General features: G+C 38.8%; 1 protein-coding gene across 1 annotated transcript in view; it reads right to left on the bottom strand.

The window, feature by feature from the left end:
* Nucleotides 1-23,757, bottom strand: part of ARHGAP15 (Rho GTPase activating protein 15) — a 321,093-nt gene that overhangs the window by 87,516 nt on the left and 209,820 nt on the right. The window contains exon 11 of the mRNA XM_071435464.1: nt 15,163-15,240. Coding sequence (XP_071291565.1) covers nt 15,163-15,240 — 78 coding nt within the window. The remainder of the gene's footprint in view (nt 1-15,162; nt 15,241-23,757) is intronic.

The raw sequence follows: 23,757 nt of genomic DNA, 5'->3' as shown, positions 1-23,757 counted from the left end.
TTCTAAAGGAAAAAGGAATGTGCTACCAAATAAATGTTTTCTGTGGCTGCTGTGTACATAGAATTTTGTTGTAAGCAACGCTGGCAGCAGCCTCTCTGCATTGCTGGGGTTCTGCTACCCTGTGTGTCAGTCACATAACAAGATCATTTGGAAAAAATTATGCAGGGTGAGTAAATATATTTATCTGGGCTTATATTGTAAAAAGAAAGAGAGGGGAAAAGAAATAATAACAACAACAGTTTTTACTGTCCTCCTTTTTCACTCCTGGAGTACCAGTTCGGTATTTTCAATTCCCCACTTCTCCACTGCTTTAAAAAGTTGGGGTTGTTAACAAAAGATAAAGAGTGTAACCTAATGGAAGTGAAATCTGCATATTCAGTTAATTTGGGATTTATTATCCCAGTAACTAGACTTGCAACTGTTCTAAAACCGTTTTGACTGAAGACTTGGGAACAGTACGAGTGGATGGCTGCCCCCACCCCCATCCTTAAAAGAAAACCTGTGCCTGCTGCTTCCAATTTAGTGCAATCATGCCTCTTACTGGCCAATACAAGATGCAGCATTAGCTGTCACATGCAAATGAGTATTCATGGGGACTTTGAAATGTGCAATAAAGAATAAAGACACGCATTCTGTGAATAATTGTTTTCTTTTATAAAACTGGATCCAAAAGGGAGTGCCATTTCACCCAGAGTCTATAGCCTTTCTATGGTTACAATCTGCTGTTGAAGCCAGATATTAGGAATGAAGTGTGGATAAATGGAGGACTCCAGTTTCCCGTGCTGTCAATCTTTCACAGTATTACATTTGCTTAACAAGAAATAATCCAACCCATGTTTGTGTTTCTTGCTATCTTGCTTTCTCTTCCAACTGAGGCTTTGAAATGCATAGGGATTTATAATAAAGTTGTCCACCTTGCATTAGCTTTTTTCATACAAAGCCCAACCTAAATTCTTCATTTTCAACACAGACAAACAGAATCACACAGCAGTATGAGCTCCACTGCAAACCCGAAGTCTTTGAAATCACTCACCAGGATAAGAGAGAAAGAATAACTTAGATTTTTTTTTTAGGGTCCATTTACACACAGGTTGGGGAAAAAAAAAAACCCAAACCCAACAAGCTGTGTGCAGATACAGATTGGTGGGGCTGCGAGCAGCCAAGCTGAGTTCAGACTCACACACCTATTCACCAAGCCTGCAGCCAGAGTGCCTCTTAGAGAACAAACAGCCATCAACTTGTATTGATATCAAATCATGGCATGATGTGGCGTCATCTCCACAGGGAAGATCCCAAATCCTTAGTAAAGTAGTGGGAAGAAAGTAAGTAGGTGCCTGGACTGCAGCACCTTTGCAGTGAACTGCAGGATCAGACTTGATATAGACTTGATGATTCTTGTGGGTCCCTCCAACTCAGGATATTCCACGATCCTATGGGAATTGCAGGTAGCACCCCAGTAAATTCAGACTTGCCCAAGGTGGAGCAGAGGTGAAAAAAACTGGTTATCCAGCAGGAAGAAGGAAAGCTAAGGATAAATACTGCCTGTACCATAGGTGGGACTGACCAGTGCGGGCCAGCATGGAGGCTCAGCAGAGGAAAAGGACCCCCTTGTAGGTAACTCAGTGCCTGGGATTATGTTTAATCTGAAAATTAGAGGACTCCAGCTCATAGCTTCTCAGCAGGCAGGCTCTGTCCCAGCAGGAGTCCCAGGAAGGTGATCAGAGAGCTGGGAGGCATTGCATTTTCCTCTTCCTTTCACATTAATGATTCCTTGTTGCCTTGTTTACTATGAGGGAGATCTCTTGAAACACAGGCACATACATGCAAACACACCAAAGAAACGAATCCCTGACATTATAATTCACAACTGATGGAATTACTGTAAACAGAGGCATAAAAGTGTGGGGAAACAGCAGGGCTGTTTCATCACTGGGAGAAGGATTCTCACCTACAAGGGTAGGTGACCAAATGACCAAACCCATCCCTCAGCTGCATGCTTGCTCCTGTGATCCAGCCTGTCAGGAACACAGCTGGTTCTTTTTAGCTTTTGATCCATATTTTACCTCCTAAGGGAGGTGAAGAGGAGGGTGACCCTGGGGCTAGGACAGAGGTTTGAAACAAGGAGACTTGGTTTGTATCCCTGAATCATCACAAACTTCTGTAGGCATGTTACTCAGCTCCTCATTTTCCTACTTACCAAACACAGCTAGCAATATTTTGGTATCTCACAGAGATGTTAGCACAAGCCCTTCAACATACATATCTGCTCATATATTATCTGGATGGAGTCATTTCCAAAACTGACTGCAAAATACTCACAAAATGCACACAGCTCCATGAGGCTTAGTCATGCCAAACACGATGCGTGGCAACACATCCCTGCAGCCACAGGAATGCAAACCAGGAGCTCATGCCCACATTAAACATACCTGGGGCTCCTCAAGGACTGGGTCCCTTTACTCTGCAGCCCCAGCACAGAGGAATTTCAATTATTCATGCATCTTTGCCCTGCTGCCTATGGCACAAGTGGCCCTGCACTTGGAGAAGCATCACAGGGGAGACCCACATTTGAAGACCTAATTTGGCTTTGCATTATCCAGAGCCCCAAATCCACATTTCAGAGGGTGGCTGCAGCCTTATCCACAGTCTCTGTACACAGTAGGGACTTGGCAAATGGAGTTTGGTGAAATGGCACGGCACACTACATAGGAGACCGACTATAAATCAGCAGATTTTGGCTCTGCTCCTGGCTCTGTCACTGATTTACCATGGAAACTTGGGCAAATCTTTCACTCTCCCTATCCTTCATTTTCCGTACCCATAATGTAAAGATAATGATGCTGCTTTGCAAGCTCTTTTGAGATCCCGAGATGTTAAGTGCTAAGTGCATTTTATTAACATTAATAGCACCCAACCGAGAGGATGCTGTACAGCACTAGCCTGGCTGTCCCCAGAAAACAGATTGGTGTGGGGAAAGTGTGCATTTGTTAAGCAGCTTAGACACTGCTCATTCCCATAATACTTCCACAACACACGGGAACAAGATCTGACCTACTAAAACAAAAGGGAAAAAAAAGAAAAAAAACACCATAAGGAGAAAATTTCTAATGTGACCTGTCATCTTATTTCCAGCACAGGAAAACTTGGGGATTTACTGGAGATTATCAGTGTTGCTCTGTGTGGTTTTTGTAGCCAGCCACAACCCCAGTGCTCACAACTTGTGGTGGAGACCACTTCCATTAGCAGGCATTAATCACCATTTTATACACTCCAGCCCAGCCATCACCGAGCAGACATCAAGTAGATGCACTCAGTTATATCCTATCACACTTTATATCTGACTCAATCTTAAAATAAGTTAATTGTACTGAATTATATCCTAGCTCTTGTATTTACAGGACCACAGCGTATTACAATGTATATTCTTTAAATGCTAACGGGCTTTGTTGCTTTACACTTCAATTTTCCATGTTTCTGCTCAAATATGTATCACAACATACACAGTGGAAAGAGCCATGAAAATTTTATTATTAATGCATGTTTTTTTCCTTTGCTGGAGATAGAACTTTGTTGTGCATGTTATAAAATGTTAAATATTAGAATTATTTAAAGTTAATAGCATGCCAAAGAAAATGACTAATAATACATTATACAATTAGATGCCTTTCACATGAGCGAATCCATTAACAAAATAAAATACATTCAAACAGAAGACTTCTGATTTGCAATTTTTAGCAAGGATTGCCCATGTGTAAAGCTAAATTATTTATTCTTTAAAAAAAAAATAAAATGCTGGATACATCAGTTTGCAATTATTTGCATTATGTTTGGATGCTTTATCATGTGGCTCTGATTCAAAAATACGTATCTCTAAGTTGCTGTAGCATCTTCATATATGCAAAGCATTAAGCACGAAAAAGAAAAGTTTTCTTTCCTCCAGTTCAGCTGATGATACCAGAAGCCCTTGGTATTGCACTTTTAGCTGTTTTGGGTGTCTTTTTGTTATCCCCCTTCAGCTCAGATACCCTCACAGTTTCACAACTCCACTCTCCCCTCCCAAGTGCACACCTTGTTTTCTAGGCAGAATCAATTCCGTCCCATCCCACCCTTACAGATCTCAAGTCTGGCATCATGCAGCTCCACTTAAATTTATCCAGACGCTATGTACTGATTTCCTACTTATTTGAGACTCGTTATCCCATCTCCTCAGCTGATGTCAACATTATCCTGGAACAAAACACTGAGCAAGCAGCTAAACTTTTCTCACAGCAAGGCACAGCTTTTAGCTCTGCAGTGATGTAATCTTCTTGCCATTTTCCTCCTGGATTTTCCTTTTCCATCAATGCCCTGTCTCTAGAAAGGCACCCAATGCCAGCCAAAGGAAGTTCCTCCAAAAGCAAATAATCTCCTCCCTCCTTGCATCCATCTTCTCTTCACTGCTGCTATCTACTTAATTAAGTCGTTCTCAATCTTCTGTATCATAAGCACATAATGTTGGTTGATGGCAATGTGTTTTGAAATCCCTGTTTGTTTGTTTTTTAATTATCTGATTACACCAGGAAAAGAAAAAGGGAAAAAAAAAGAAAAGTGAAAAAAAAAAAAAAATAAGAAAAGGAGATCTCGCTGGTGTACTACAAGAAGTACAAATCCAGCAAAGAACTCCATCTCATTCTCTTGCAAGAGATTTTTTTTTCCCCCCACTTTCTAACAGTCTGTCCAATCCAGTCTTTATAAATCATGGGATTTAAGAGTGTGATGGAAACAGCTATGGCAAATTCTGGTAACAGCATGCAAACCTGCAAAATTCAGGTTACAGATGCCTTTTATTATCACCTTTATTTAGCTAGGGAGAGGTGAGGAATGCCATTCTTAGATTCTGCTGAGGTTTATGTCAGGATTTTGGCATAACCTAACTCCAGGCTACTGTCACCCCAAAATATCTCCTACCCATGTGTGTCCCAGTGTCAGCCCAGGTGCAAGCCAGAGATGAGCCAAGTCTCCCACGTTATGTCAGCTGGCAATAGGGGAAAAAGTGTGCAAAGAGGGACACAGAAAAGGGATATAAACTAGCAGAATTGGACACTGGCTCTGAAGAAGAAGGGGAAAAATAGTATAAAATATTTATTCTATTATATTCAACTCTCCATACCCTGACTATTTCAAAATTTGACCATGCTATGTTGTATAAATAATAACAGTAATTACACAAAGAAGAGACAATGCGTTGAAATTGTAGCCATGGACTCATAGGATGATTTCAAAAGGCATCACTCTCCCAACTCACCCCGAGGTGTTTGTCCATGTGAAGGGCTTTGATTAGGCTGGGATTGTTACAGTAGAGTTGGGAAATGGGACCTTTGATCTCAAGAGATCTGAACAATCCCTGTTACTTGTACTGACAACAGGCGTGGTACAGGCTGAATGGTGTTAACATTCGGGTGAGAGCTGAAAACCCAAGTGAGAGCTGTGCTACATTCTCACTTTTAAGACTCTGGTATCATGCATAGCTTCAAAATTAAAATACAGCGTGACTACCTCTCCAAGTGTTTAAATTATTATGTTTAATAATCCTCGAAATAATAAATCTAAAGTGTAAATCAAGACTTGGAAGAGAAGGTGGAAGCAACTTCTTTTTCTTTACTTTTGCATATATGATGTGTGCTAGTTCAGGACAATAGCTTGTGACACTTTATACACTATTTCTTAAAGCTTCTTCCTCTGAAAAGGTTTTCCCACCAAATATGTACGCAATATTTTTATGCACCTATATGTGATGGGATTTTAATTTTTTTTAAAGTGAAAAAACCAATGGTGTAGTCAAGAACAATTTATAACTTCTCTAAATACAGGCATCTAATGCTTCTTAAATGCTTTAAGAGATCTCACTCAGCTTCTAGTACCCAATCTCCAAAGACAAAAATCTCCTGTAGACCCAACAGCCCTCTGAGAGTCACTCTGACACAGCATCCTCTCAAGTGGCACTAAATAACAGTGATTAGGTAACTGAATCAACACCAAAACGCCCCAAGAATGTATTAAAGGAAGATGCTTTCCAGGACCCCGATAATTTGCTCATGCGAGAAATTCCACAGAATTTTTACACAATAACAAAAAAAAAAAAAAAAAGAAAGAAAAAAAAAAAGAAAAAAAAAGAAAAAAAAAGAGGAAAGAAGATAGGAATATTCAGTTCTAAATCCATAAAAAAGGATGTTGTGAGCACTTGAAAATTCCTTAAGAACAGTGTTATATTTTTAGCAGTAATGTAATTCTAGGAAATATGTAAGCACAAATGAAACAGTCTATATAAGAACACAGGTTTCCTCATAAAAGTTTCCAATTTTCAGAGAAGTTATATTTTAGAGTTTCTCCTTTTCCTTTTTTTTTTTTTTCCCCTCCCTGAGTTTTTACATTTAAGAGTTTTCAGTTTTGGACCCCATCACTCTTAACCCATGGAGCTCAACACTTAAATGCATTACCAAAGTCTCCTCCAACCAAAAAATAATTTGCTACTCACAACAGCTGCCCCTACCACAGCATTTATGGTTTCCCCAGTTCTCAACACACAGAACACCACAAATACCATGATAAAGCCAAATTCCCTGGTGCAACAACTTCTCATCCCATGCCACCCTGCAGAATATTATGCAATGTACATCCATATATAACACCATCCTTTTTTGTTGCAGGCTCATGTTTGTCAGCCACTTTTACACATAAACCACAGAATTACAGATATTTACCACAGGGGAGGAAACCACCCCAAATATTAGGCCACACCACAGTCTTGTTAGACATTGAGCATGACCAATTATAAGAAGGAGCTGTGCAGATTAATTCTCCAGGATGTCTATCTCCTCAAAGCACAAATATCCCATGCAAAATACCTTTGATACTCAGTTCAGTTTATCTACAAATGAGCCTGGCCATCCCCACACTCAGGAAATGATCCCATCCTCCTAAAAATCACAGGTAGAAAGCTGTCCTGTTAATACTTTCACCAAACAACTCAATAATTTATTTCCTTTCCTCACTTTTTTGGCGCTCTGTGGAATGGCATTTCCTGTAGCGCTTCCATCAGAACAACAAACCCAAACAAAGAGTCACCCATGACAACGATGAGCATCCCCCAAAAAAAAGGCAATCCCTCAGTGCAGCCTGCAAAGCTCCAGCCCTTCTCAGCAACTAAACGACGCTCCTTGAGGGGTTATCAAGAAGCTCTTCAACTCCTCCAAGTGTTACTGAGCAAGACGCTATTGTAACGCAAATGGTGCTGCGGGTAGGGAAGGAATAAAAGGCATGTCTGAAATGCTTCATCATACAATACATGCCATAAAATCCATGGTATGTTTGTGGCTGACCACACCAACCCAGCCTGCTGCCTCTTCTGCCCCGTTCCACTGGCTTATTCAGCACATGAAAAGGAAAACATGACAATACCACTCGTAAGTGAAATTTTACAGAGCTGCAGATTGGGCAACTAAGAATTCTGAATATTTTTCTGTCTGCCTTTTTTTTTTTTCCTTCACACTGAACACAAAATTAGTTATTTTTGAAATACATTAACATTCAAGCTCTATCCGTTTTTATTGTATGCATCATATATATATAATGTGCATATACATACATACATGCATTATTTACAAAATAATTTGAAGCATTCATTGCAAAAATTTATATTTCCATTAGATTTTGTACCTGACTTATATTTACAAGTCATATTTGGAAGTACTATAGTTTCCCCCTTCCCCTCTGGAAAGAGAAGGGGAAGAAGATGTGGAAAACATACTTTCCTTTGAATAATACATAATAATAAACTTTCTGTAGCTTTAAACAGACAGAGAAAAAGAAGAACCCACATGAGTAACATGCACATATTAATTGATTCACCAAGTACTGTGGGCTCAATTAAAGTATTCTGTTGTCAGAGTTTTAAAGCTTGAAAAAAAAATTAAAAAATGAAATTCTTGGCTACAGCTCGGCATATGCAGGTCTTAACCCAGAAGCAAGCTGTTTTATAATTATTTTTGAAAATTGCTTCAGTCCATTTTATTTTCTGTGCTTGCCTGGGAAGTGTGAAAAAGAAAGAAAAAACTATTTTTGACTCAAGGCTTTCAAGACATTTTGGTTCTCAGCTAGCAAGTAACCCAGTTTGAGCCTGATATTTCCATCGTGAACTTTGGATCACTCTTACTGGTTTCTCAGTGAGACTGGTCACATGAAAAGCTGCTGGCAGACATGAGGAAGACTTTGCTGCCTGTGCTGTGCCTGATCACACCAGGAACATCACCAAGGCTGGAGGGTGGCTTTACGGTTAGACCCCCACCAAGGCACACTCCCGTTTTTAGGGACAATCATATATGCCTAAAAAATAAAATCAATAAACTAAAACATCTAAAAATATCTGAGATAGCCAGATATAAAGGGAAATCTCACCAAGGTATGCACACAAGAAATTAAGAAACCACAAACAAAAAGGAAAGTGACTGCAAGAGAGAACTATTCCTCTTTATTCCCGCTCTTTTATCCAGTGATCCTTGCTGCAATTTTAAAATGAAGCCCTCCATGTTTGTAGCTGCTCTCTGGTTGCTGGCAGCTGAGAGGGGACCTGCCCTCCTGTGCCCATGGAGCCTTTGTTAGGGGGAGGATCAGAGACCTGCCTGCCTTTAAAATGGATATGTTGGGGTCAATGGAAAGATATAGGTATTTTTGAATGGGAAGTTTTGTTGGTTTGGGGTGGGACTTTTTTGTTGCCGTTGGTTTGGGTGGGGGCTTTTTTTCTTTTTTTATGCCCCCTCTATTTTTTTTCTTATTTTAAACAAATAAAGCTGTGAAAAGAAGAAAAGAAGACTTTTTTTTTAATCCAGCTGCTTCCTCCCTCTTTTTCCCCCTCCTAAATGCTACCTTCACAACCAGCCAGCCCATTTGTGCTGACCTGCAGGCTCTGTTTCAGAGGCAGCTCCAGTCTCGTGCCTGCTGCACGGGCTGTGCCCGCTGAGGCAGAGCCAGCCAGGAAACCACTCTGGTTCCTGATAGCCCAGCTCACTCAGACATATGGTCCCAGCAAGCTCGTAGAATCAGCAATATTAAAAAAAAATTAAATAATTAAATTTTAAGAATCCCGAATATTTGTCCCTCTTCTCTCCCGGTTCATTGATAAAGAACGTGTCAGTGAGGTCGGAGAGTCCTGCTGGTTAAAGGTATCATCCTTAGCTGCTCATATGGTCAGAGCTCTTACTTGTCAATTAGACCAATCTGAGTCATTTTAGAACAATAAATATAAGTGCAGATGGAATACAAACATATTGAAGATTACTGTTTCTGACTGCTGTTGTTTATTAAATCAAAAATTATGTCGAAGTGAAGATTTTGTTGATATTTCAAATGGAAAGGAAAAGTAAATGGGAATTAGATATTTCTTAGGAAAAAATAAACAAACCCCAAAATCCAACAAACTACCACACCACAACCTCCAAAAAAGCCTATGGGTAATAAAAAAGCAGTGATTTTACCTAAAATGCCACCTATGAACAACCTCTAGAGAAGGGATATGGCACCTATAAACTCAAAACACTAGGTATGCTGAAATCCATAAAATTTCCAATTACTGCTTCAGAATTTATTGTGCACATATGGAAAATAATACTTGTAAAAGAGAAAGGGGTTTGTGCCTGGTGCTGTCAATACTGTGAAGGATGGGGTGATTATAAAGCAAATTAACAATACTTTTAAATGTGCATTCACTTATCTTTCCAATTAAATCCTTGTTAAACAACTGCACAGACAGTAATGGTGCTTCTGCAAAGCACTGATCAAGACAGTTTTATTGTAATTTTTACTCTGTAACAATTAATCAAGTAGGCATTTTCTTTATTATTAAATTATTTAGTTAATAAATATTCGCAATCAGTTCACGTATTTCTGGTTCAAACTTTACTCTTAATTTTTCCTTAAACTGAATCATATCCTGCTAAATTCTTGCAGAAGAAACAACATAAATATTCTAATTCTTTTTTTTGTCCAAGTACTTTTTATGTTATTGCAAAAGGTAATGGAACGAGGGGATTAAATTCATTTTTTTCCCCCTCAAAGCAGGAATATTTGGATATCTTAGGTTGTCCTTCTACATGTTCCACAAGAAATACATCTTCTCTGCAATAGCATAATATTTAGCCTCTGTAAAAATGCCCATATTTGCCCCTGCTTTGGTACATAAGCAGAGTAACAGAGCTGTAAAAACACCATCATTGACCTTTGGATGGTCTGTGGTGCCTTGCAGTTAACACACAAGGTATTCCTAATGAAATAAAGAGATGCAAAGGTCATCTGCACAGCAAACACCCAGCATTTTGCAAACAAAGCTTTGGATATAAAGACAATTAGGAACTCTCTTGTATTATGCATGAACCAACCCTTGCTGAATGAACCAATAAGTACTGAAATCTGTATTTCCATGGTTAGTTTCCCTGAACGTGCATGCATTGAGACAGAATCCTAGTGTTTCAGAAACGTGTTATGAACTCCTTATAGTTCTATTTCTTTTTTAGCTAATTTAATACTCATGAAAATTGCTTGATTGGCAGCCATAGAAAGCGAATGCCTTTCCAGCTACTGAGCAGATTAGCACAGGAAACATAAAGAAGGAAGGTTCCAGTTCCTCACCCAGGTGTCCCTGGTCTTCAGCAAGGAGGTAATTGAGGATTGATGGGAAGCAGGACACGGAACCTGGCTTAGCACAAAGAATGTCCTCACGTTCATAAAACATTAAAAAATGTCCTTATAAATGTGTGTCACACACCCATACACGGGGCCAGATGGGGTTTGGAGCAACCTGGGCTGGTGAAAGGAATCCCTCCCTGGGGCAGGGTGTTGGAAAGAGAGGAGCTCTAAGGTCTCTTCCAACCCAAACCATTCTGGGGCTCTCTAATCAGCACAATGGCTTCAACCAAAGCAAACAAAAATTCATTTTTACTCACAAATTCTGATAGATGAAAAGCCTTCCCTTGTTCTTGTTTTTCTTTTTCAGGCCCTTTTTACCCCATCCCTGCTGTATTTTGCTGTTGAAAAGCACCTCCCCTCTGTCCTCAGGTTCATGTGGTGGTGCCATAATGACTCTGAGCAGCCCCACCTGGGGCCACCTCAGACCCTCCCAGGGGGTTTGGGCCAGAACAAGGGAGCTTTTCAGCAGTTCCTCATACCCTGGAACTGCCAGCACACATGGCTTAACAGACCCATAAATGTTATTTTATCACTTTTCCTACAGGTGTGAATTAAAAGAATATCCTAATAAATACATGTAAAGGATTTAACTTACTAGACCTTGTGTAAAATCAGCAGAATCCTCCAAGTCCGTTTCTGGGTTGTTGTTTGGTTTTTTTAGCATTTCAACTTTTAGACTTGACCAATAATATGGAAATCATAAGAGGAATAGGTATCTCTAATATCTCCAGATATTATAGATGCCTTTGCTGTAGGTGCTCAGCCAAAAATATTGACTGCCTGGTGACTTTGTTTCTAAACCCCAAATTTTCCAGTGCTTATAGACTAAGAAAAGTACAAATTTCCTGGTGTCAGTTTGGTACAAGGAAATTCTCCTGCCTTGATTCAGTGATTTGAAAAATGATGACTTAGAGTTTTGAAAGTGCTGAGAGATGTTATAGCCCAGTCCTCTTATGATCAACTGATCTTTTCAGCTCTTAATGGGAAAATAAATCATAGATAAAAGATAATCCTGTTGCACAGAAGCAAAAAAGGTGTGATATCAATAGACTTTTACAGGAAAAAGAAAACTCTGTGAGAAGGATAAAGTAAATAAGGTAGTTTGTTCTGCTGCTGCTCGTGTTGGCAAGGCCAAAACCCTCTTCAGGAGCTGCCTACCTCAAGAAATGAGAGCAAAACACCAAGTATATGCAGAGAATTTAAAAATATACCAGGTTTGGGGTTTTTTCATTGCAAACCCCTTTTCATCCCCAAAAATCTAGAAATTCAAGAGTCTTTTTATATTTTTACTGTTCTTATTTCTTCTCTAATGATAAGGCTGTCAACTGTTAGTTTCTTTTCCTTTCATATTCACCAGTTCTCTCATTTAATTTTTGATGCTGCAGATGACATTAACAGTATAGGAAAAGGAGCCAAATAAAGCTTTGCTGTATTCTAATTAATGATTATTCTAATAAAAAATACTTTGATATGGCAGCCAGCCTAGAGTTCCTTCTATAATCCTCAGTGTGATACATATTATTTATATTCTCTAAATGTAGGTGTAACACAATGGCAAAGTATGCAGGAAGAAAGAGCCCAATGAGTATTTGGCCTGTAGAAGAACTGATTGCAGTCAATCTCTGCAATGCAAATAGGCTTTGTCAGAACATTTGCTTGCATTTATAATTAAATTAAACTTTAACTAAAATTAAGGGGAGAAAAAAAAAGTAGCTATGGTAAAATTGTATTTATAAATACTCCTTTCCTACTGTTAACTACCAAAAAAATGAAGGTACAGGGATTGACCTGAGGAGGTCACAATAATTACTGAGGGATGGGGATGTGTGGACAGTGAGTTATTAACCATCATCCCACTGCAGAGCTTCGAGAGAATGGGAAAAAAGAAGGTGGGGAGCACGCAGTAGTTTTCCTGGTAACTTTTTTTTCCCCTTCATGAACCCATCTGAAAGTGCTGCTGACCTCAGCACCTAATTGACAGGGAACACCAGGCTCTGGGACACTTTGGAGGGAGAACGCTCTCCCAAGCACGCCCAAATAAACCCTGTTTTCCCCATCTCCCCACAGAATTTTCCAGGTACACCTTGACTCAGTGGGTTCTTTCCTGCCTGCAGGCTCCAACTTAGCACAGAAAAAGGTTGTTATTTACACTGTTGAAACAGTGGCTGGCTGTCCTTTGTGTCTGTGCTCCTTCTTGAATGTTATAATTAAAAATTTCTGGATTTTTCTTTGGGAGCTACAGTACTCAGGTCTTCCACTTCCCTCACGTGGTGTTGGGGTCACCCCTGGGGACTGTTAGGTGGCTCTAGAATTTACCTAAATCAGCATTTCTGCATGCATTCACCTGAGGAAAAACCCAAGCACAGACCTGAAATTTTTTATAGACAGGATTTTAAAGGATGTGTAAAGGGGGTTTGGACAGATATCACCACTGCCCATCCAAAATCCACTCCATTGTGACATAAAACACATGAATGCCCTCATTTCATCAATAAAGGATAACATAAGAAACAGTGATTACCATAACTGATAAGATGATGACATAGTTCTCCAGGGGCATTAGTTTTCTTCGAATTTCCTGTGGTCACTCAGTAGGCAGATTCTTTTGCACATGCCTCGAGTAACCAGTGCCAGAGTGGCTTTAATGTACTATTAACTCCACCATTATATTTTCATTTTTCACAGTAGTATAAACCAGAAGGAAAAGGTGTCTGGTCCCTCTCTGCTGCAAAAAGCCAGCTTAGACTTCTGTCTAGCTTTACAGTATCGGCCCATCTGTTTTAGGTGAAAACTTGAGCAGTAATGTTAACCTCAAGTATGTTAACCTTTGGATGCCACGAGACATGATAGACAGGATCATTATTTTTATGGCACAGTTTTTTCCTGAGCAAAGAGCTCAGGCAGTGTAGAAGGATAGAAAATCCCATTTTTGCCTATGTGTCTCCAAACAAAATACAGCTTACAGTCATTTGAAAGCCAAGGCAGGCTTCATTATTGACACACAAATACCCAACAACCATAAATTTAAGAGAACCTAAGTAATGAATCAAAACTGTGAGGCTGATTGGTAGATGATGATTTATTCAGTCTTGCTGAATTTACTGGCATAAATACTGGTTCCTCATAAACCAGAGTTCACCCTCCAGTTTCAGCTGAAGACGAGACTAATCTGGAGCAGCTGAGGAGGTGGCAAACACCTACTGATCCCCTGAAACTTTCCCTAGAGATCTAAATGGAGGCTTGAAGGTGGCAATATTTTTACATCTCTCCTATCTCTCAATTTCATGAGAATTTCTGAGTCAAAGCTCTTAGTTTATGTATAGTACCAAGCTAATTGAGGGAGTTGTTCTCCAACAGCTATCACCCTCACACAGAATACGCAGCATTTAGCAGTTCTGGTAATAGTTCCCCAGGTAACTTATAAAAAGATCATAAAAAGTAGGACGAAATGTTGCAGCAGCTTCACATTTATACTTGATTCATTCCAAAGTGGATAAGGTTTTTAATGCAATTTAAGATTTGGTATTTTTCCTAATTTCTGGGAAATTTGATTCTATTTTCTTGTTAAGTAGTATCATGAGGTTCGCTATCACTGATGATATTTGCTAAGCTTTTAAATGTGGGGAGAGTTAGTCTTTGGTAAGAGTAGTAAAGCATTTGGAGATAAATGTATTTGTCATTCATCCTTATTAGTTCCCAATATGAGCTTCCACACCTATAACAGGATCTGCTGATCAATGTTAGATTTCTTTAGGCCACATCAGTGAAAAGCATGCTGTTGTATTTGTGGAAATATGTTTATTATACACAGAATCTGTGGAAATATGTTCAGTAAATACATACAGGATGGTTCTAATTCTGGTTAGCAGGTCCCCAAAATATTCATCTTTCCTCTTGCATTTTCTGGGGTCAAACCTTTGTGTTTTCAAAATCAGTGGTAAATCTTCCACTGACTTTGGCAGAGCCAATACTCCGCTTTTAGTCTTTCCTTTTAAGTTCTTTTCAGCACCTTTTTCTCTTTCACTGGTTTCCTTTGGATCCCTGCTCTACTTTTGGTTTTGTTTAACTTTCAACATCCAAACAATCTGCTATTTTTCCTTTTAATCTTCTTCATTCCCCCTCACTTTGATTCCTTGGTTTCTACATATGCTTTGCTTTTTGCCACCTTATTTCACATCTCCATTTCCTCCCGTATTTTTAGATTTGTTTGTTGTTTGTTTCTCATCTCAAGTTTAACTACTATTTTCCTCTGCTTACTCTGCTCTTTTCTCCTCTCTCCTAGCTGACATTTCCCTCTGTGCAATATCTTTCTACCTTCCCTTTCCTCTCTTTTCCAAAACAGGGCTCATCATTCTATGCCACTAATGTATAGCAGATTCTGAAATACTGTCATCTGAGACAGTTAAGTACTAAACAAAACATTACCAGGGTGGAAGAATCACTTACCCTGATTGACAACAAATCGTAACTTCTGTATTGTTGCCAGATTGCCGCTAACTCTGTATATTCCATCAACATCTAGACCTGAAAAAGAAACACATATTTCATTTTAGATCATAGAAGTATTTTTCTTTGTACGTCTGTCAGGAAGGCAGAAGCACCCTCGCAAGTATGAAGGAGAGCAGCGCAGCGAGCGACTGAGAAATAATCCACCTGACAACAACTGAAGTGCCTCCTCACTGATTAAAGCAGCAATGAAAAATAAAAGTGGGAGATTAACTTAAGTGAATACAAAACACCTAGCTGTAATTATCTTGTAGTTCTGTCAGCAGAATACAGCTCTGCAAGGGCCTTTGAGTGTGGCAGGAGAGCGAGGGGTAATTGGCTCCGGTGCTCGTCGGGAAGGGCTGTTTGGGATGGGCATGGTGCTGTGCCAGCCCTGATTGAACGGGGGATGTTTGCATCAATAGTGCCAGGAAACTCCTCTCTCTGGGCTCTGGGCTTCCAGACATGAATTTCTGAGGCTGTGACCTTTCTGAAAATAAATCACTGAGGTGCCCACCCCGGAATCACGACGTGTGTGAGACTCCACACAACTATCATTTCTCTACTATATTCTTCATAGTGGCTCAGACAGGTTTGAGGATTAAATTAAATATCCCAAGTAGCATATGCCCTGGAGTTCTTTTCTCCATTGATATAGGCCATTCTTTTCAAGGACAACATGACAGTCCTTGTTTCTCCCTGCATATCTACTCAAGGTTTATCTTCTAGGTGAAACTAGATGTCATACTCCCTTTTGTGACATATTATCTCCTACAGCAAGCTCTGTTGATATGGGTGTTTAAAATAGCACTTCCAGCCCCTGTTGCATAGCTGTAGGATTTCATAGCACATGGGAACTGCTCTCCTTTTCCAGGAGAATTCACTGCGGTGCAACACTGACCCAACCTGCGTGCTTAAAAATCAAACCCACTAAACATACATTGTCATTTCACATTTAAAACTTGCAAGTACAAAAGAAGCCAAGAGAATCTACACAAACCAGTTTTTTTTTAAAGGCTACTTATCCCTCGGAACAAGTTTTAATTAGGTTTTGGCAAGCAATTTCAGAGAAAGCTTTTCTCCTGGAAAACGCTAATTTGTCAAACCCAAAAATTTTCAGGAAACACTCCCTGACAATGTATCTAGGGGGAATAGTTTTCCAATTTGAGTTGGGGGAAAGGAAATCTGAAAGTATAGGTAAGAGTAAAAACAAGTGGAAAAGCTCAGAAGCCCAGCTGTGATAACAGTTGAAGAAGAAGAAGCTGAGGTTCAAGTCTTTATTGACACTTGCACCATTCCTTGGCACACAAGTGCCATGGCCAGTGACTCAAGTCTTTGAAGGCATTTCTCCTCCAAACTATAAATATTTGAAAAAACATACTTTTCCTTTTGATGAAGACTGACACCAAATAAATTTTTTTGTATGTTTGCATGTTTGTTTTGTCTCTTTACAAAATACATTTCTCATTTTATATCTATGCTGCCAGGAACATCCTGATTTGGTGTGCATTAAAAAAAACTTATTTGAGAAATTAATAATTATTTCTTTTTTCTGATTATTGATAATAACTCTGTGCTTCTCTGTGTGTTTTATTAGATAGTTTTCTACCCTGCACCTGTGGGTGTCCTGTAACATAATACTGAGAGCCATATTTCATTCCAGGAAGATCTCCCCTTTGGATACAGAGGGATAAAGAAAAAGTTTATTTAAGAGAAATCAAAAAGGATTCAGTAATCAAGAAATCTTGGAAATTATCCATCTGCTGGATATATAACATATGAGCAAATGGAAATTACTGAAATGTTTAAGTAATGCAATTTTAACCTAAATCTGAAGAGTTTAATTCTGTTTTAGTAAGGGGAGAGTGAAAGACTAACTCCCAGCATAGGATTGTGGGACTCTTGTGGCAGAGGATAAAGAATTGCATCATGTAAATTGAAGTCTAAACCAGAAATTAAAAAGGAAAAATAAATCAAACTAACAAACAGGCAATCCACCAGACAGAATGTTAACTTTTGTTTGGATCTAACTCAATTCAGTTCTTAACCTCATTGGTTATATGGAAGTGAAAACAATCCATGTCACTTTGGGTGAAATAGTCTCACATTAAGAGCATCAATTTGGATCCTGCATAAATCACCCAGATCAAGTGAAAATTAACAAGCTGTGTTGTAAATTGGTGGCTATTACATCTTGCAACATGGTCTGGAGTACACAAGAGCATTATTATTGTTAATAAATTAATTTTGGTCCAGAAATGAAGTTTGATTAGCATTTTATTTGGGCACCATACAATATGGCAGAGAAAAAAAAAAATAGAAAAAAAATTCAAGCTGATTATAACATTCACGTGCCATCAACTTTCTGCTCCAAGAACTTTGAAAGTTAAGCCAAACCAAACCAATGCAAATTGGTGGATTTGGACATCCTTTTCATGACCACATTATCTTAGTTGGACTGTTAACAACTTACTTTGGAAATCCAATTAGGCACAAAGGAGAAAGGCAGAGAAAGAGAGAGAAAAGTATATTTCATAGTTCTTATATCCTGATTCTATGAACGATTTTCAAAGCAAAATTCACTTTTAAGGGCACCTCTGTCAAGAATAAAAACATCACTGCACTGCTGTAAGTGTTTTTTCACTGTAGGCTATAAATACTTAGGGAACAAGATGAAACAAAAGCCTTGCCCAGTTTCCTATCTGGTGCTGGAGTTTAAGTATAACGGCAAAGAAACTCTCAGGAAAAGATATTTGTTATAATAAAGTCAACTTTAGTTCACTCTAGGATGACCTGCTTGTGTTTTGTAGTGGGGTTTATCAGGGAAAAATCACTGGATTTTGCCCTAAAGGAGAACAAGTATTTTATTTGCTTTATATTCCAGTCTCCAACTCTGTTTCTGTTTGTTTTAATGAGGAACCTGAGAACAGGATGGACCCACAATTAGAAATTATAGCCAAAGGCACGATAATGATTTCCACACTAAATTTTGTAATGGTATAAGAAATGTAGGAAAAGGTCTTACACAAGAACTCATCAGTTCAGCTGCCAAACTATAGCAAATTTTAACTATTTTAGTTAAAAGAAAATACACAGGTGCTTCTGATGAGAAAGTTAAAAGGCAACTGGACTCAGGCTTGGCTGAGATTCATGAGCAGTAATGAAAGTTATAGTAATTCTGCACTGCACAGGAGATGTTAGAAGAATATTTATTTAAAACATTTCTTGCATTCACTCCTATCCAAAATAGAAGTAACAATGAATGCAGGCCAGTGTCAGATCTAGGACCAGTTTGAGCTGGAACCAGGTGCTGCATCAAAATATTAACAGACAAAAGAAAATCAGAGTTTAGGTGACATATTTTTTTCAAAAAATGTTTTAAAATACTAGATTTCAATATTGATTGAGGTAGTCCAGGTGATTTATGAACTGTCTGCAGTTAAATGTTCTCATTCACTCATTTCTGTTGCATAGAAAAAAATATCCCTCTCCCAAATCACACTGGATTCTGTCTAATCTTAATCTCTACTTGATAATACCTTCAAACTGAATATAAAAAGAAATTCTCTATGTGCCAGTGAGAAAGGGGTGGTGGTACACAGAAATTTCTCTGGGTTTTAACAGGATTTAGAATTTAAAACAGCACTAGGTAACTTCCTTCATGGAAACCCAGGGAACTTTCACAATTAATGTATCCTGAAATAGGTGTGGTCCCCAGGCCTGTTTTGTAAAAGAAACCATCGTGCTGGATTCAACAACAAAGTGAAGTACAAACTTGAAGAAAGGCATTCTTTAGTTAGTCCTTTCATTTAAAATCAGTTATGTTCAGGGCAAAACTATTGTATTTCAAAGGAGCCTATTATGCCTTCCCATAAACAGAAAGATCATACGTTTTAAAACTAAAGTATCATTATGCAATCAAGCTGTTGTATTATAAACTATTTTGTGGGCTCAGATGCCCAGGGCCATCTTTACAAATATTTAAGAGGTCATTATCAGGGTATGTTCTCCCTAAAACTATAATTCTTTCCTTGTGTTTTCATATGCATCTTACCATAAATATCTGATTTATAAACAAATTTTTTTTAAAGTTTACTAAGGGCAAAAAAGTGAGGCAAGAAATCATTTAAAGAAGCAGAAATTAGTGAATGCAGAAAATACATCCATGACAAAATAATGTGATGAGAAAAACAAAAAACAATGCGCAACAGAAATAAAATTTCACAAAAGGACCAATATATGTATTCCAGTAGAAGGAAAATCATGAAAGCTAGCAAAGAATGAACCTAACACACTAAAATTTGACATTAAAAAATGTAACTGCATAGGGTGACAAAATGAACCCAGAGTTTCAGGTGAATTTTTGAGCAGAAATAACATTTTTTGTCTGAAGCCATGGAAATCAGAGGTGAAAATGAAGAATACCATGAAGCAAACATGGGCTACACCCCACAAAGTGTTGCTGACATCTCTGTCCTGCTTCTTGGTGTGGCAGAGGGTGGGGTTGTGTATGCCCAAAGCTCCTGGAGCAGTGCTGGGGGCTGGCACTGGGGTTGCTCTGCTCTGATGGCACCAAGCTGCTGTTCTGATCACCAGAATTACCCCCTTCTTCTTCTTCCTCCCAGCAGATTATCACACTTTTGAGGCTTAAAACATCCCAGCAACATTTCATCATTTAATAGGGAAACAGGTCCATTTCCTGTCCAGAGAGAGTACCTGGCTACCATGGAAATGGGTGCCACAAAAATGTCATGCTTGATACTTCTACCAGATAGAGCCTAAACAGGTCTAGGAGGTCAAGGAGTGGATGATACTGGAAGCCAATCTGAAGGACAAAAAGACAACCACTGTTGTAAAAAACATCCATTTCCATTGGTGGCCATGGTATGCTTGTGCCTCGCATTTGGAAATAAAGCACAGAGAAATATTTGGAAATGACTAAGGCAGAAGAGCTATTCTGATATTGTAAAAGCCATGAGTGCAATGTTCTTGGAGACTGGCTAGACTGACCTCAGTCACAGACAGACTACTTAAATAATTAATTCTGGGCACTATGAACAAATAATTCATAACAAAATATCATTAATCCCAACCAGCATGGTCTCATGGAAATCAGAGCTTTCTCTAGCAAACTTGTTGCATTTTTTGAAGGAACGGAATATTTGACAGGTCTGGTTGGTGAAGGCAATGGTGTTGAAATAGTGTTTGGCTTTCTGTGCCACCTTTAACTTAGTAGCACATGACATTTTGATCAAAGCACTTGCATTCTATAGAATTAACAGGGCATATATTACATGGATTAAAATCTGGCTCGGTGACAGACCTCAAAATGTGGCAGTTAATGGGAGATATCAGTTAGCAAGGTCAGAACTGGCACAGCTCTCGAGAGCGGGGCTCTCATCCAGTGCCATCTAATACCTCTATCAGAGATGGGACAATCAGAGAAAAAAATTCCCTTGGCAAAATAAGCAGATGACACAAAGGTCAGGGAGATATTGAATAATGACAAGGACAGGTAAAGTTACAGAAGATCTGAGCTACTACCTTAAACAGCCACAGTCTGGCAAAATCAGGTTTAGTATGGAGAAACACAAGGTACATCCAACACTCTGGATTTAGGCTACAAAGGACTTGAAGTTTACTTTAAATAAAGATTTGATCTCTGAGCTCAGTGCTGCAACAAACAGGACTAATGTAATGCCTTGGATTATAAAGGAGTATCAAAGAAGCAGGGATGAGATTGAACCTCTTCATGGGCTACAAACAGGATCTGTAGTAAAGCACTGCACATGATAGCGAAGCAAATAACATGAAATATAAAATAAAAGCTTTGTTGCTTCCTATTAAAGAGAGGACAGAGAAGTGTCCTCTTCATCTGTACATTTTATGTGATTTGAAGGTACTGGACTTCCTTCCATCACTGCCCAGCAGCAGGACCTGTGACAGCAAGCCTGAATTCAAGGTAGCATCAAAAAGATTTTCTTTTTTCTATGATCAGTAGAAATCCAACACTGCTTTGGAATTTAGTAAAGGCAGAGATAGTAGAGGAAAGAAAGGAGAAGGAATATTGTAGTAGTTCTTAAAAGGCTATGAAACAGCTCTATTGGAGGTGTCTGACATGAGGTTTGGTGAATCTCTTTAGGAAATTAGCTGAAAAGAAATAATTCTATGTTTGACTGCAATAATATCAAGAAGATGAGGGGCATTCCTACATAAAAAGAGAATCTCATTTTTTCTCGCAGTAATAACTCCAAGATGCAATGAAAGGAGAAAAGCTTGACTAAGATCTTATTGTTTTCAAGACCCTATAGAAACTGTTTAATGGAAGCAATTAAAACACTGAATATGAGCATTACATACTGAGAATGAGTAACAAGTGAATATGATGGAGGATATACTTCATTCCGTTTCATATCACTCGATGGTAGAATTTTCACTTGGATATTTATACACAAATAAATAAGGGCAGTGAGAGTACAAAGCAAGTGTAATTTAAATGAGCACACAGTTCACTGCTACGCGGGGCTGCTGTTTAATGCCCAAATCAAGCTTGCTCTGCCTCTGTCGTTTTCTCTATTGTGCTGTGCTTTGACATTCAAGAAGTTTATGGTTTAAAAGCCCCAGGAACAACAAGACTTCCTCAGGAGGCTGCCTGTAACAAGAAACTAAACTAAGCTTTGAGACTATTTGTTTTGAATGAAGCCGTCGAACACGCAGTGTGCTCACTGTAATTTTGCCCTTACCCCCAATATATACTTTTGCCATTCTGCTAGTCCCACTTCTTGCAGCTAAACAAAGTGACCTCATTGCTTTCCACTGTATTTTCTTTTAAACATTGGCTGGGATGATTGAGATTCAGGAATGTGGGAAAATGGATTCCCAAGCCACGTCCATCCCCTTTAATTCTGAGCTGTAATTTTTGGCTTGGCTTGAATCACAGTCATCACATTTCAGTCTGAATCTCTCTGTAAAGTGATCTTTCTTAAACATTTCTTTCACTCATCATGGGATCAGAAACAAAGCCATTCTAGTCTTTCAGCGAAACACTTACAAACGTCTTTTTACAGCGACTCACAAGAGCTGAATTTCCTTTAAAAAATGTTTGAAAAAGAGGAGGTTTTCATTGCCTGATTGTCCTCTTTGTGAATCTTGTCATCTGTATGCCATGAGCTACAGCTATTTTAATCTGTTTTTGTTTGCAATCCATTTGGTGTCCGCCCAAGAAAATGCAGGTGATTCTAATTAGCTTACTGCTGAAGATGTGGAAAAATCTCAATTGTGCGACAGAGAATTATACACTTAAAACCTTCCCTCTATTATTTATAACAGCTTATTAATGAAAATGATTACATGAATACATTTACCACCTGATTCATCTTTGTTCACTTTTTAAATCAACAAGGTTTATGCTAAAGGGGAAAAAATGCCTACCAAATACAGACCTCAAGTACACACATCAGCTTGCTGGTTTAAATGGAATGGCAGTTTAAAAGGAAATAACATTGTCTTCATGCAACACAGTATAATATCTGAAATTGCCAAATGTTTGGAAGTAGCTGTTCTCTCTCTGTAACACATTAGTGTTTAAGTTTGGGAATGCTTATTTCTGTTTTGTTCACGTGTTTGTTTTCTCTTGTAATACCTCCTTCACCACTCCTATTCCCTTTCATCTGCTGCAGTTACTGCTTCTCACATACGGGTTAGGAGGTCCACTCTGGCCAATCCTTAATTCATCTGAAATAAAATAACATTTCTTTGGTTTTTTCCTGCTTTATCAAGTACAATTTTTTCCATGCTAGCCAAGAGTGATCAAAGGTGGTGAGCAACTGGAAGGGGTTGCTCAGAGAATCTGTGGATGCCCCATCCCTGGAAATGGCCAAGAACAGGTTGGACGTGGCTTGAAGCAACAGGAGAGTGGAAGGTGCTCCTGCCCATGGCAAGGGTGGGATGAGATGAGTTTTAAGGTCCCTTCCAATGCAAATCATTCTATGATTTTATATTAAAATCAATGGATGTTACCTGAATTGAGAATTTTCTGCTAGGCACAGAGACCAACAGGAAGTTTACCACCTTCCATTTCTACTATTCCTTGCCACACTCTGATAGACTAACTTGAATGTGATGACAATATGGATAATGCTGTTTATTTTGGGAAGGATGAAAGCCTGAATAAAGGTTATCATTTTAGGAGAAGCTGACGATGGAAAAACTCATCCACTGTGTGACATGATCAGAACAGCTGGGGATGTAATGTGGAGGGTGGGGGAGAAGAGAGCCAAGGTATTTTGTATGTTCAAGAAATATATACAACATTGCCATTTCTTATATCCCAGCTGTGCCTGTTAACTTCTGGAAACGTGTAGAGCTCAGCAATAAAGCATACTTGACTGATATTTACTGCAATGTGCATTATAAGACATTTTCTGTCACACATTATGTTCTGAAAGAGTTAAGTAACATGAAAAATACAGGCTTGAGATTATATCTGTCATGGATGAAAATACTACATTTATGCCTCATTGTAATCCATTCATTGGTTTATGTACCCCAGCCCTC

Source organism: Agelaius tricolor, unplaced genomic scaffold (assembly GCF_023055355.1).
Source record: "Agelaius tricolor isolate 1412-34295 unplaced genomic scaffold, bAgeTri1.0.p SCAF_10, whole genome shotgun sequence".
Taxonomy (NCBI): domain Eukaryota; kingdom Metazoa; phylum Chordata; class Aves; order Passeriformes; family Icteridae; genus Agelaius; species Agelaius tricolor.
Note: the sequence above shows the minus strand (reverse complement) of the source record. Positions and strands in the feature narration are given on the sequence as shown.